The sequence below is a fragment of the Nanorana parkeri genome, unplaced genomic scaffold (genome assembly GCF_000935625.1).
Source record: "Nanorana parkeri isolate BGI_ZX_2015 unplaced genomic scaffold, ASM93562v1 scaffold717, whole genome shotgun sequence".
Taxonomy (NCBI): domain Eukaryota; kingdom Metazoa; phylum Chordata; class Amphibia; order Anura; family Dicroglossidae; genus Nanorana; species Nanorana parkeri.
Window position 1 is genome coordinate 273,626 of NW_017306985.1, and position 15,351 is coordinate 288,976.

Below are 15,351 nucleotides of genomic sequence, written 5' to 3' on the forward strand. Positions count from 1 at the left end.
CGATTTATACAAAATCTTACAACGTTGTTTCGCTGCAGCTTCCACTGCAACTTTGATTGTTATACAGGAATTATAACACCCGAACTAATAACATTGAAATACAGTATTTATGTAGTGTAAACCTCCTAGTGGTATCCTTGTTTTAAAGAACAACTCCAGGGAAAAATAATCTTAACCAGTGTCCCTCGGCATCCTCGCGTCTAATGAACTGAATTGGACGTGATGACTCACGGGACATTAGACCGATAGAGCGGTGAGGGAGTGAGGCTACAGGGACCAGTCCAACAGCCAAGCCAGCTTTGATATTTGAGTGAGTATAGCTTTATTTTCTCACCTAGATGTAAACCCTTAAAGGAGAACTATGGGGTCAGTGTTTTTCCCCATAGTTCTCCTTTTAACCCTTGCAGTACAGACCTTCCTCTCCCCTTCTTTCCAGTGCATCAGCATGTCTTACACCTTCCTGCCCCTTCATGGCCTTGCCCTTCTGCCTCTTGCCTGCATGCAGGGTATTCCCCAAGGTCCAGGCTTCAGTGTTAGCCCTGATCTCATGGCATCCCCATTGGGGGATACTGGATGGCTTTCTGTTGAGCAGTCATTACTAGGGCTGCAACCGATTAATCAATAATGAGAATAGTTGTCAACTATTCTCATTGATTAGTTGGCTCGATCCCCCAGCTCTCTCCTCCACACTGGGAGAAGGGCACAGCAAGCAGTGGGCAGGTGCAATAGCCATCTTGCTATTGGCCATTTCACGCTGCAATTGCCAGCAGCAGGCTGGCTATTGCGCCAGCCCACTACCTGCTGTACCTACATTCAGCTGCCATCTGTGGAATCTTGCCCCTGGTAGCTGCCATTCCCTGGCTGAAGCTAGTCAAGTGCCATGTGCTTACAATACAATTTATTTAAATAAAAGGTGGGAAAAGTCATTTTTGGTTTTGGCCTTACAAATTCTGCTGCGGGAGGTGCATTTGTTTCAATGGCACCCCAAACCCGCCTCTCACCCACAGTGTGATTGCCCGCACTGGAACGCACGGTACCGCAATGCCGTGCGTTTCAGTGCAGTGCGATTGCTAATTGTGCATGCAGTTTTATTCTGAAGTAAACTTTGATATACAATTTTATGGAAAAAATTATCAGCCAACTAATCAATTATGAAAATCATTCGTTGCAGCCCTAGTTATCACCTGGTGTTGGCCAACTTGTCTGACTGCCCACACATTACAGCAGTTCGGATGAGTTCTAAGACTCAGTTGCTGGAACCGATTAATCGTTTAGAGTATAGTCTTTGACATAGCTAAGGCCAGAGTGTTCCTTACACAGGAGAAACTTCAGGCTCTCCGACCTTGGTCTCAAACGCTTCAGTTCCTGGAGCCATCCGACTCTACACCTTTTGCATGAGGTGTCATGGTGGGCTCTTTGGACCCTGTGCCATTTGCCCATTTTCACATCCGACCTCCACAACACAATATTCTGACATTGTGGGACAAGTTGACCTGATTTGTTTGTCACTAAGGACCAGTTGCCCCTGGCTTGTTGGCTCATGAATCTGGCTCTGGAGTTGGGGTCCTGCCTTCCTATCTTTTGGAGTATCCTCACAATAGATGCCAGCCTGTCAGACTGAAAAGGAGTCCTGGGCACACTGTTAGTGCAGGGGACTTGGTTGTTGGAGTCTCATCTCCTGATCAATATCCTGGAACTTGGGACATTTTGGCTCTTTGCAGCATTAAACCATCTTACTGGAGGTTTATCTGATCCAGATTCAGTCAGACAATGCCATAGCGGTGGCGTTCAACAATCTTTGGGGAGGAACCAGAAGTCTTGCTGTGGCAAAAGAGGTAGATCAGTTCCTGTCATGGGCAGTGCTTCCCTTCCTAGCCTTGTCAATTCCAGCCAGCAGTGCCTGTTCTTGGGGGAGTGGTCCCTTTACCTGGAGGTGTTCCAGGACCTGTCTGACGGGTGAGGGATACCAGCTGTGGACCTCCAGGTACAACAACAGACTGGACAGGTTTTTCTTCAGGTACAGAGACTCTCTAGCAGAAGCAGTGGATGCTCTGGTGGCTCTATGAGATCAGTACACCTTAATCCATACATTCTCCCCTAAAATGTCTTCATTATGTACTTCTCAGGATCAATTTGGAGGACAGATGTGATATACTGACCTGGTCAGACTTTTCACTGCGTGGGCTTTACTAGATCGTCAAGATTTGATAGCTTAACAACCAATTTGCCATCTCTTTACGGTCACTGGTTTCAAAGGCATTAGGTTCTGAGGGTCAGAGGCATTTCGAAGTCTGTGATTTCTACAATGCTAAAAGCTTGGAAGTCCACTCTTTGCAAGGTGTATTGTCTGACATGGAAGACATATTTCACATTTCTCTCCATCCTGCAGCTGGGTCTGGACCAGCGTTTGGCTCTCAGCACTGTCAAGGGTCAGGTTTCTGCCTTTTCTACTTTGTTTGAGACCTCTGGCCTTTCACTCTTTCATTAAGACCTTTGCACAGGGCATCTTCCATGTAGCTTTCCTGAAATTTCAGTGGTGGAAAGTGAACCACACCAAACATTACACAGCTGTATAGTGGATTTTGTACTGGCTTTAATCTTATTTCAATGTGTTTATTATTTTTTCTTGAATAGACAAATGAAAACCTTGAACTCACAAATGGACTACAGAGCGAGCAGCATGTGAAGAAAGAACTGGCCAAAAGGCTGGGACAATTGCAAGAAAGCCTGGGTGATTTTAAAGAGCAGGTAAGGCTGGCTCTAGGGGGGCACAATGGAGCAATCTGCCTGGATCATAGCAGGATTCACATTGGGATCATTTTTTGTACTCTAGCTTGCCATAAAGGATCAAGAAGTTCAGCTACTGACGGCACAGCGAGATGAAATTTCCGCCCATCTTCAGCAATATGTAGCAGCCTACCAGCAAGTATCCATAGAGAGAGAAGAAATCCAAAGACAATATCTGTTGCAGGCTCAGCTCATGGACAGGTTACAGCACGATGAGGTGCAGGGAAAAGTCAGTGTGGAAATGCACCTCAAGGAGCTACAGCAGAGTAGAGTGAGTACTGATGCATGGAAGATCCACGCCAGTTTCCCAGCCTCATTAGTAGGATTGGTCTATTCCCACTAGACCAGATTTTCATATAGAAAGCCCCATTCTTCTAACTTCAGAGAAATAACTGCTACTTCTGGGTTTGGAGGAGCATGGACTACTTTTCCTGTCTCCTTACAGTTTAGTGCTTGGTATCTTAGGGGGGGGGGGTTTAAGGGAGTCACAGCCCTGTGTAATTTATTGATTTGCAAAGGATCTCTGGTAACCTGGGGTGATAGGGGACCAAATGGAAGATGCACGTCATCTTGCATTGTTTTTCAGGAAAGTCTGGAACTTCTCACCAAAGAAAACCAGGAACTCAGAGCTCAAGTACTGCAGATCCGCAGCGACCCAGACAGCAGAGTTCTGAGCAGGATGGAAGGTTAGTAAGATTGTCCTATTACTATTAAATCTCAACTCCAAACAAAACTTTGTATTTGGTTTTTGACAGAGTGGGAAAGGGTTAGACTAACCGTTGTATTTTAAAGAAGAACTCTGGGCTTAAGTGATCTCATCTAGGCTCTAAAATTAGGGATGTCCCGATAACGATACTAGTATCGGGGCCGATATAGGGCATACTCCTGCCAATGCCCGATGCATAGAGCCGATACTGGCCCTTTAAATGTTTTTTCAAATAGCTTCGGCCATTGACCCGCATAGCCCCTCCCACCAAATGCAGCTTCTCTCTCTCCGCTCTGAGGGGAGAAGAGACTATGGCTGGGACTCTGAATTCCCCCGCTGAACCCCCCCACCGTACCTCTGCTGCTCTTTCGTCCTTCCGTGTCCCCTCATCAACTTGATGAAACTGATTCATTTTGGTGATATAGAGCAATGTTTGAGATGACCGTGCTCCTTATGTGTAATGCAGTCACCCGATGTACACAGCAGTTTTCACTGTTCTCAATGAAAGAAGAGAATGTTCGTTCAGTGTGCTCAAGGGGAGGAGAGGAGAGAAGCTGTAAATCTTGCCTTCACACGGAACGGACCTTCTCTTCTTTCATTGAGAGGGAAAACTTCTGTGTACCTCTGGTGATGAGGGCATTATTAAATGCATAAGGAGCATGGACATCTGCCACTGAGATATATATCACCAAAAGCAAACAGTTTCATCAAGTGGAAAAGGAATGGACACTTGTAACAATAGCCAGCCTGCTATTGGATATTTTAAATTGCAATAGCAGGCTGGCTATGGTACCCGCCCATTGCCTGCTGTCAATCAGCAAAGAGGACCTGATGGGGAACTTTGTCTTCAGTTCCCTCCTTTGCTGACAGCAGGCAGTGGGTGGGTGCAATAGCCAGCCTGCTATTGGCTATTGCAATTTAAAATATCCAATAGCAGGCTGGCTATTGCTCCCAGCCACTGCCTGTTGTATTTACATTCAGTCAATCCAGTGAAGTGGAAAGGTGACACTAGAAGGTCTAAAAGACCCCTAATGTCACCTTAAAGAGAACCTGTCACCTCCAATGCACACAGCCCTGGTGAGAATCTGCCCTAAAATCATTAGAAAAAATGTCACATGTCCCTTTAAGGAAAAGTATCGGTAATTGGTATCGGCAAGTACATGGGGACAGTACTTAGTCTTGAAAAAGTGGTATCGAGACATCCCTATCTAAAATAATAAAGATATACGCAGCATACTGCAGCATTTCTCTCTCTGCTCCGGCAATGGAATGTCCATCTGCATCCTTATGTCCAATACACTATATTGGATCTGATGACTCATGGGTTCTTAGACCACCAGAGTGAAGGGGGAGAGAGGTTGCAGGGACCGGTCTAGCAGCCAGGCGAGTATATCTTTGCTATTTTAGAACCTACATGAAAGCAAGCACTTAACCCTTGCAGTGTGGGTGGTCCCGCTGCAAAGGTTTCGTTTTGTTATTACCGGAGTTGTTCTTTAAATTGCTGTAGGTGTCCTTATTGAGCACAGATGACAATACGAATCTAACTGAGGTTTAAACCCTTCCATACTCTCTGGCCAAAAAAAGAAATGGCTGAGCTTGGGCTTTAACTACTTGGATGTGTTTTGTGCAACAAAGGCTTAAGTGTTCCTTTCCTGCTGTAGGAGATGGTGTGGAAAGTATAGTGTATGAAGATGAAATCCCTAAGACATCACTGGCTGTTCCCGAAGATTTTGAGACTCGAGAAGAAATGGTGCGTTATCATGTTTACGAGTGTTTGGCGATGTCCACGTAGTGTGTGTGCCTGTTTGCGTCTCATCTTTTACTTCCTGCTTATTGTCAAAAAATCTTGTCTTTAAACCAATGTATAAATGTTTTATTCTCCACAGATGACATTCCTTTCCTCTGCTATCTCCAAGTTACATGGGGAGCGGGATGAGGTAGAGAGGCAGCTCATGGAGCAGAAGAGAACCTGTAAGCAGCTTCTGCAGGAGATATCTGAACTCCGACAGCAGCAGCAGCTTTCTCCTCCCCTCCATCACTCTGCAGGTATTGCACAGGGAAAAAAAATGTCTTTTTATTCCACAAATGAGACATCCTCTGTCATTTCATGGGCATAATTGGTTCTGCTTTTTGCATGGAAGTGGCTATGTGAGTGTCTATATATTGCTGTTTCTTTGAGATTTCATTGGGAACACATTGACCTCTGGTGGGTCGGTGGGAGGAGGGGAATTAACTCCTTCCTTAGGAGAATGGACACTTGGTTAAAGATGACCTGAACTGTGACAGCTATACTAAAATAAAAGATGCAGAGGGCAAATGACTGGTCAACAGTATTGTCAGTGCTCTCCCTGCGGCTCTTCTTTTCACCATTACTGATTTGCCACGCCATGTTTCACACTGTGTCTTATTTGGCAGTGGCTGTTGTGGAGGAGCAAGCCTTTTTTCTTCTCTCCCTCTGACGGGTGATCCCTGCAGGGACATCCATGTACTGCAGGGCCTCAGGTACAGCTTTCTCTCCAGGAAGGAGAGCAGTACAGTAGTAAATGACCAAATCTTACTCCAAATCTCCTGAGACTAGCTAAGGCAGCAGTGGCTGAGATTATGTCACACTGCAGTTATACAGCTATGAGACTAAGAGCACTGGAATGTCTAGTCACAGGAAGTGCGCCACTGCTTTTCAGGAGAATTTCCAGACAAAAGGTAAATCTTTCAGGGTATTGCTTTGGCACAACTAACATTTCTAGATTGTCCCTATAAGATGGTGTTTTCTGGGCCTATACCCCACAACAAGGATACTGAAGCCTCAGTGTGAGCTCAATGTCCAAGAAGGTGGCACAGTTTCTGCCCATTGGAACCACATATGTGATTATTTACTCTGTATGGCTGCATGCTGCCTTGTAATCCATTGTGGGGACTGCTGGTACATTGGTTTTACACTTTTTTGTAATAATGGTATTACTGATATCTATTGGAGTTTTTTTAATTAGGTCTACTGCTATACAAATACTACTGTTATAAAAAATATGTATTAATTGCAGTTGTGCTCTTTAATATACATAGTTATTATATCTGGAGAGGATATTACTATCAAAGACAATATGTTATCTATATATAAAAATGAAATAGTCACCCAGGCCCAAATCCTTGACCACATCAAATGCGCACCAGCTGGCCGCACTTAGGAAGAAGGATCCTTCAGGCCGGTTAGAAAATAAAACATTGTCTTATCACTATTGTTTGCACCAAGGTAAGTGTAAAGTGGCCATACACTTTACAACCATTGCAAGACCTTAGTCTTGCGATGGTTGTAAAGACGTTAGTTGTTGAACAAGCAGGCCACTCACTCGCCGAGAATCGTACGATTCCCGGCGGGTTTTCCAGCCTGCTTGTTCGATGGAAGACGTGCGACCGTACAGTAGAAACGGTCACACGCCTTCCATACACTGTACGATTATCATACGATCGTGGGATTTCCGCGATTCTCGTACGAGAATCGTACAGTGTATGGGCACCTTTACAGGGAACGCTTCCTCCTTTACTCCCTCTGTAGGGCCAAGTTTTGTGTGTCAGCCAAGAGACTTGGCTGTACATCCGACCAGTATCTTATTTCTGTGCCCACCTTCAGCCTTGATCGCAATGATTCAACTTATAGCCTATTTTTCAAGAGGATATATTTTATGTTTTATTATAAGAGACTTGCTGGTTCAGACAGGGATTGGGGAGGGCTGCTGCCAATAGACACTTATTCCATTTCGTGAGTATTTGTGGTACCTCTTGCTCCAACATCTAGACCACATCTGCACTGTTGACATGTTATTTAGGCTGGTATGCTAACTCAATGCAGAGACTGCCAGGCAGGTCCTGGGCAGCAATGCATCCTCCATCTTTCACTCAGTGCATGCCCATTTACAGGCTGTAAATCATTATAGCCTCAGTCATTTTACAAGGCCTTCCTTGCATAGATGCACTCCCCACTCACCCCCACCCCACCCCCCATTGATGAACTTCAGCAATCTGCACTTAAAGTAAGTTTAATGTTTGCGTAGGTGGTTAGAAGACGTGTATTTCACATCTAGCACAACGTCTGCATTTCAATAAATCCTAATTTACATCGCCACGTGAATTCTTGTAGCCATAGTAGCTGCGGAGTTGATGTCTTTCTGTGTTACATGATGTACTTTGTGTGGGTGAAAAATTACTATTATATTATTCTGATTCCTATTGTATGATCTGAATGTACCAGCAATAACTGTTTTTGTAATGTGTAGTGACAGTATTTGTTTTCTGTTCTCAGAACTCGGTGTAGAGACTGTCCCCCGAGAGGTGTATGATGCTCTACAGAGTGCTATGGAGAAGTTACAGGTAGGAGCACTCTGATCCCAATTCTGAGCTTTATACTAATTTGTTCATAACTTCCTCCATCAAATATCACCAGTGAAACATATCTGTTCTCAGACCTGTTCTTTTACCTGCCGGTGCAGCATATAATACTGTGGTTTTGCAGCACGGGGTTCTTAAGTTCTGTTCTGATCAGGAGTCTCTGGCATAGAATTAGTGTGTTTTTTGCTGTAGTCCTCTAGATGCATGGCACGGTCAGAGGCCTTCTGTTAAAACAAAACCACCTATCCTGCTTGGAGAGTGTGCTCCTCTGCGCAGCCCAGAGCTGTGTCTTTGGCCTGGTCGCTTCCCCCGCTTCTAGCATTACTGTTTCAGCACTTTCAGGTCGGAAGCACATAAAATGCGTTATGCCAAACATGAGAAATAACAAAGGCTGTGCAGCTACATTGTGCAATGTCATTTTGGTAAAGGGGGTTACACAGAGAAAAAAATGTGGCCATCTGAAGTAATATGAGTTTAGAAATGTCATTGGTCTGTTTCTATAATGAAACTAGTGTGTGCATGTGATGGGGCTGCAGCTAATGATGATTTTCATAATCGATTAGTTGGCCAATTTTTTTTTTTTTTCGTTTTTAATCTGATGAAAAAAAAAAATTAATAAATACCATCTGTAATTTAAAATACACAAATGCAGTGTTACAAACATAAAGTTTACTTCAGAATAAAACTGCAGGCACAATTTTTTGTGATTTGCACTGGAATGAATGTCATCGCTGTAGTGGGCTGATGCAATAGCAGGTTGGCTATTGCACCCGCCCACTGCTTGCTGCGCCCTCCTCCCAGCGTGGAGGAGAGAGCTAGGGGATCCAACCAACTAATCGATGAATAGTTGACAACTATTATCGATTTAATATCGATTTAATTGATTTTGTTGGTTGCATCCCTAGATGGTGATATAAGGCTGCTGTATGTTCCTCTCTGGCACCATATATTGTGACCGTTATGAACAGTATGTGTTTGTGTTTCTGATTTCTTACTGTGTCCAGTAGAAGGCCATCATTTTATTCTTTGTTTGGTCTTAGTTTCGGTTCACAAGCCTGATGCAGGAGAGGGTGGAGCTCAAGGAACGGGTGGAAGAGTTGGAGCATCGCTGTATCCAGCTGTCGGGGGAGACGGACACGATTGGTTTGTGTTTATTTTGCTTCTATACTTTCTGCAACAGGAGAGAAAATAACTCAAATTCTGTTTTAAGGGGAAGGATATCCTTCCTAAAAAGAAAATGGAGGCTTCTCGTTTTGTAAAGGCTTGCCACCTGGTTTTCATGGTGGCCCTCTTCTCTACTGATTCACAAATCCAAAGTATCCATATAAGAATTTCTGACTTTCCTCAGTGCAAAAAATGTTTCTGGTCTGTGTCTCAGAAAACAATGCATCCAGGCAGCTTGCATTTTTAATCCGCGGTGTTAAACCCCCTTCCCATCCAGGCCATTTTTCAGTATTCAGCGCTGCGGTACTTTGACTGACATTTATTCCGTCATGCAGCGCTGTACTGAAATGAATTTTATACCCTTTTTTGGGGACAGATAGAGCTTTCTTTTGGTGGTATTTATTCACCACTGGGGGTTTTATTTTTTACTATATTCAGTAGAAGTTACTAAAATAAAAAAAACAGTTTCCCCTATATTAAATGATAAAACATTTATTATTACCCAATTTTTTGGTAAAATATAAAAGATGGGGTCACATTGGGTAAAAGGACACCAAACATGTCAAGCCTTAAAATTGCGTGCGCGTGCGAAACCTCAAACGCTAATACACAAAATTGGCCATAGGCGACAGTTTAAAAGCTTTTACCGCTGCTCAATCGTCTATATGTGAAACACCCAATAACGGGTGTTTGCATTGGTCGGGCAGAAAAAAAATGCCGTCTGGAGACAGCAACCTGCCAATGCTGCAGTGGTGGTTAAAAGGAGGTCCAAAATGGCCACCTCCAGGGGTAATGTGCTCATTGTTGCCTGCTCAGCAATATTCTGCATACATTTATAAAATGCCATCATTAAAGGTACAATTACAATGTAACCACACATAAATGTTTCATTTACGCTGACCTTAAGGATCTACTTGCTGAGTGGCTCCTTTTTTTCTTCTTGGCACTCTTGTTATACAAGCCTCCACCTGAGTTTTTCACTCCATCTAAATGGCCCTGATTTGCGGTGTTGGTTTCAGCACCACCCTCTGTAATACTTAAAGAGGAAGCCTACAAAGTAAAGGACAAGAGGCATCAGTCCTGTCCAGATGTGCTGTGATAAACATGCTGAATCTACCTCTAGTGTTTTTTACAAAGTCCAGGTTTATTAGTATATTGAGTTGATTGCCATTGTTTCCTGGGTAGAAGATGCCAGACTCAGTTTACATCCATACCTAGAGTTTATTTTTAAGGTCCCACTGTCTATGCATCAATAAGCGGGAGTCCCCCACATCTGCTGCTTTTTTCTAAATAAGTTTCTAAACAGATGTGTTTTTTATATACAGTATGTTAAAGATCAGGTCTCCTAACCCCCTGTAGTGATTTTGTTCAGGTACCTTTCTTCTGTCCATAGAAATTCCTCATTGAAGTTGGGGGTATGTCATATATTCCTGAAAACCAAAACAAATGGCAAACGCACTCATCAATTCATCACCAGCTTTACAGCACGGTGCACATGGAAGGGCTTTATACAGTACAACAGCAAAAAGTTTCCCAGCACACTCACCAGCCAGCATGCAAAAAAACTTGTCTCACTGCTAAGGTTAAAAACGGAGGTTTAGATACACGTCGTCTGCAGAAAATGTGAAAGCCGCGCCAAGGCACCTCTTATAGTGCGGTCCTAACTCTAAACTATGATAGTCTCCATCTAGGAGCACATGTTAGGACCGCACTATATAGAGGTGGCGAGGCGGTGTGGCTTTCACATTTTTTGCAGAAGACGTGTATCTAAACCTCCGTTTTTAACCTTAGCAGTGAGACAAGTTTTTTTGCATGCTGGCTGGTGAGTGTGCTGGGAAACTTTTTGCTGATATTCCTGCCACAATCCCCGGCACCTAAAAGCTGCTGTTGGCAGTTATAATGTTAGGGCACTTACTTAATTTATTTCTTGTCCTTCCCAAAACCATTTTGTTTTAATTAAAAGCATTTCATATGGTGGAAACCTTCATAAAACTTGACATGCATGTTGGATTTTGCAATACGTGACCCCTGTAGTACTTACATGTTTGTTTATAGCTATGACAGAGGGTCCCAGCTCTTCTAGGTAAGAAGAGAAGCAGTGTGTGCCTTCTAGGAGTCATTCAGCTGTGTGCGTAATCTGGTCTCTGAAACTTGGGTCTATTCAAAACACAGGCCATACAAGCACTTCACAACCTAGCTGATGTTCTTACCTAGAGGTCATCAGCAGCTTGCTGCAACTGAAATATTATTATGCAGTATTAACTTGATACACACTAAAAATAAAAGCCACAATTCTGGTAGAGTGGATTGGAAGTTGCCTTTAAGCTGGAAATCGCCTTTTTATGCTGCTGAAAAACAGTATACAGTGACGCGGTGCTATGAAATGATTCTATGTTTCTACAGGGGAGTACATTGCACTTTATCAGAGTCAGAGAGCCATCTTAAAACAACGTCACACAGAGAAGGAAGACTACATCAGCCGACTGGCTCAGGACAAAGAGGAGATGAAGGTGAGGGATCCCAACACTTGATTGGTTGCCATTCCCCCACCCTTTAGATTGTAAGCCCTCACGGGCAGGGCCCTCCTTACCATCTTGTCTTGAATTGTATTGTAATGTCTTCCTTATATTGTAAAGTGCTGTGCAAACTGTTGGCGCTAAATACATTCTGTATAATAATAATACCTGCACTGTATTATGTTTGTAATTGGCCTCTGTGTTCTTTTCTGCCCAGGCCAAGTTGCTGGAGCTGCAGGTTTTGGTCATGAGGTTGGTAGGAGAAAGGAACGACTGGTATAAGAAGTATGCGGAAGCTGCGAAAGGTTTTAAGGACACGGGGGATACAGCGCTTATTTCTGATAAACCAATGGAGCTGGGTGCAGCGGATGGGGAAGGTAAGTCTGGATTCAAACATCACCATATCTATGGATGCTTCCATACAAGTTAAGGGATAGGTCTACCGAATGTGATTTACAGCAGTTAACTATTATTGTAGTGAAAGTGAATACGTGGGAAGAGGTGTCGGGGAAATATTAGGGATCTAAACATACCCCTGATATTTCCCTTTTTAAAATAGAAAAAGAGAGAGGACTCTCTTTTTCTGCAGCCCCAGTTATAAATGAACAGGAATCCTCTGAGTGTTCCTGTTCATTGATAACATGAGGACATAGTGTGTTTACTATAACCACAATCGGGAATGAACAGGAAGCGATGTAGATCACTCCCAGCCATTCATAATGGAGGATATAGTAACCAACTTGATTGCTGAGTGTTTGTACTCGCTCTCCTTCCTGACACGCTGTCGCAGGAAGCTGAGCGAGCGCTGGGAGAGGAGAGCTCAGCCTCCTGTGACTGCGCTGGCTGTCTCCGGCCACACACCGCTCTGCCGATGTGTGGGAGGAGAGACGATGGCAGCTCGCAGCGCTCGGCCGACTGTCAGTTTCTCTCCTCCCCGCTGGGACACAGAGCAGCACCCAGCGGGGAGGAGAGAATACACGGATGCACCGCTGTTTGCATTATGCCAAAAGTGCCATTCTTGACCAATATGTTTCGGCGGCCGATATATCGGTGCATTCCTAGTTTTCAGTGCTGTAGGTTTGGGGAGATGTCACTTTTTTTTGTGTTGTCACCATGACGGAGAAATTAAATTTATCCCCCCAGATTGACAGTAAAACAACCCTACAGTTTATATTTCCCCACTCTAACTAAAAGGAAAAAAATTGTTTTAGTGGAGTTGGACAAAAAAAAAAGATGCCCAGTGTCACTGTAAAGTTAATTATGACTTTTGTCCTCACAGTGCTGGAGGAAGTTAGCTTGATGGAGGACTCTGAACAGGAGAAGGCTCAGATCTCATCTCGCCTCTCTGCGACACAAGAAGGATCAAGTACCACCCCCAGTTCCACTGACCCCACGGCAAAGCAGATCATGCAACTCCTTCGCGAGATCCAGAACCCACAGGAACGCAGCAATTCTCTTCTTCGCAACCCCTGCATCCCCTTCTTCTACCGTGTGGATGAGAACGATGAGGTCCGCATTATGGTGGTCTGAGATCACAGTCCCTCTTATCCAAACCACCACTTCTTCCATGCCGCCTCCTCTCTGAACTGTGACTCATGATCTCCGTCTGCACGGGAGTAGTGGTCACCAAGGGGTGGTTGGGATGGGCTGAAGAACCGTGGGTACTACAACTTCTGGGGATGATCAAGAACTGGGACTGCCTTCCCTCACCTTAGCATTGATTTCTGGGAGGGTGTGAATCTTCCTTCCAAAACATGATGAAAACGGTGACTTTTCAGTATCCACAATGATTTGCCCCAATATATCTACTCCAAGGGGCTGTAGTTCTGTTTACACAGGCTGGCAGCAGAAGGATATTGGCAATATTCTTTGTTAATGTGCACTGCTTGCTTAACCTGTAGCTCCTTGCGTCAGATAATAGTCTACGCCATCGAAATTCTAGCTTCATTTTTAAACAGCCCAGCACTAATTTATTTGTATTATTATTTTTTCTTTTACTACAAGAAGGCTGCAAGATCTCCCTGCTACAAAGAGGCAGGGGAAGGTAGAGGTTATCAAAGAAGGTGTTCGAAGAAGTGAGCAGACAAATTGGAGGTATTACCATACTAGGAACAACTACCTAGGAAGGTTTGCTTTGAGGACAGTGACAGGCCCTTACGCAGTGTTGTCCACGTCTTTACATGCTGCTTGGTAAATCTGTATGATGTGGTACAGGACGTCTAAATGAAGGAGACGGGGATGTGTTTTTTTTTTTTTTTTTTTTTTCTTTTGGCAGTTCTATTAAGTGGTTGCTGTGGCCCCTATTTTTTGGCTGCGGGCCCCATTGTAGGTCAGGTGCATAGAGAATATTTTATACATTTTAACAGGAAACTCTAATCACTTACTAAGAGGGGGACATAAGTGATTCCTGAGCAGTTTATGATTCGGATGATTTAAGCATCTGTGACTTGATCGGAATAATTCCTGTTTTTGAAGGTTTTTTTGTTTGTTTTTTTTGGTTTATATATAAAGGAGTTCAGGATACGCCAAACCAAAGTGACGGATTCTCTACTTGTCAGCTTGAATTCAACAACTGCACAGATTAAACAGTGGTAGCCGTTTTATGCGGGAATGCAGCCTTCGCATTTGCTAAGAACTTCTTTTATGCGGTGAACTTCACCTAAATCTGGTTCCTCGGTCATTGGCGCAAGGCCAGCAAGTTCAGTCATCTATTGGCTTCTTAGAACTATCTGGGATTGGTGGTGGCCTTGACTTATCGATTTACTTGGCAGGATAGTTGCACCCCACCTGCATGAGGCGCATGTCCACATTGCTGTGTACAGAACTGAGTGTTGGGGGCAGTCAGAATGTCTGTCTAAGGGGCACTCTCCCTGAAAATTATAAGAAGTCTGAGGGAGATTGTATTAGTCAGTTTACAAAGACTCTGATTGCGGGTATTGCTAAATTCTGAGATGGAATCAATTCTTAGTAAACCTGTATATCTCACAAAATGGCCATCTCTACAGTGTTTAATTTCTAGTGATAGGGTGGCTGTGTGTGGTTTTAATAAAGAGAGGAGACATGGACTAGAGACAGTTTTCTTTACACTTCAGAATAAAGTATAATACGGCTTAGCACTTTCAGAACACTTGTGTTCACAAATCCCACCCTTGCCAGGAACATTTAGAGCCGCCACTACATTGAAACTCTGATCGTGCAAACACTGAAACACTTCTTTTTTGCCTCAAATGGTTTTCTTTTGTCCAACTTCAAGAACTATGAATTGCAGTAAGAGCTTGGGACGACTGTGGGATGACGGGGTTGACGGCTCATCCTGTTGATCTTGCTCTGTCTGGACATTTGCACAAGTAGCCTGAATGGGTGGGGGCTTGGATAGAATTCCCATATCTCTTCCAGAGTCTGGTCCGGAAACGGTTCCTGTACATAGTGTATGAGTGTAACATTTTGTATATTCCTGGATCAGCCGCTGGACCTCTGCTGCATTTTCCGCTGCAGGGATCTTGTACTATAATATGATGGAGCTTCTATGGAAGCTGGTCTGTCATCCTGATTGGAGATTTATTAATAGGGGATGGGAGGTTATTATAATTTATTAGGTGATACTTCACAGGTCAGGGGGCTGCACTTTCCATTCTGTTGCTGAAATGATTTCATCTTGTTGGAAATAAATTCTGTTTCTTTCTGAATAAACAAATTCAGCAAATTAAACTTTGTGTTCATAATGGTATTTCTAAATGTGTAGTTTGAGGAAAAGGATGCAGTAGAGGTGATCTTCAATCTATCATATATATATATATA

General features: G+C 43.7%; 1 protein-coding gene across 1 annotated transcript in view; it reads left to right on the top strand.

Annotated features, from left to right (window-relative positions):
- Positions 1–13,653, top strand: part of GOLGA2 (golgin A2) — a 62,580-nt gene extending 48,927 nt beyond the window's left edge. The window contains exons 19-28 of the mRNA XM_018564054.1: positions 2,635–2,748; positions 2,834–3,058; positions 3,374–3,473; positions 5,155–5,243; positions 5,380–5,539; positions 7,788–7,855; positions 8,914–9,016; positions 11,441–11,547; positions 11,771–11,930; positions 12,833–13,653. Of these exons, the coding sequence (XP_018419556.1) occupies positions 2,635–2,748; positions 2,834–3,058; positions 3,374–3,473; positions 5,155–5,243; positions 5,380–5,539; positions 7,788–7,855; positions 8,914–9,016; positions 11,441–11,547; positions 11,771–11,930; positions 12,833–13,083 (1,377 nt within the window). The 3' untranslated portion in view covers positions 13,084–13,653. The remainder of the gene's footprint in view (positions 1–2,634; positions 2,749–2,833; positions 3,059–3,373; positions 3,474–5,154; positions 5,244–5,379; positions 5,540–7,787; positions 7,856–8,913; positions 9,017–11,440; positions 11,548–11,770; positions 11,931–12,832) is intronic.
- Positions 13,654–15,351: the final 1,698 nt, after the last annotated feature.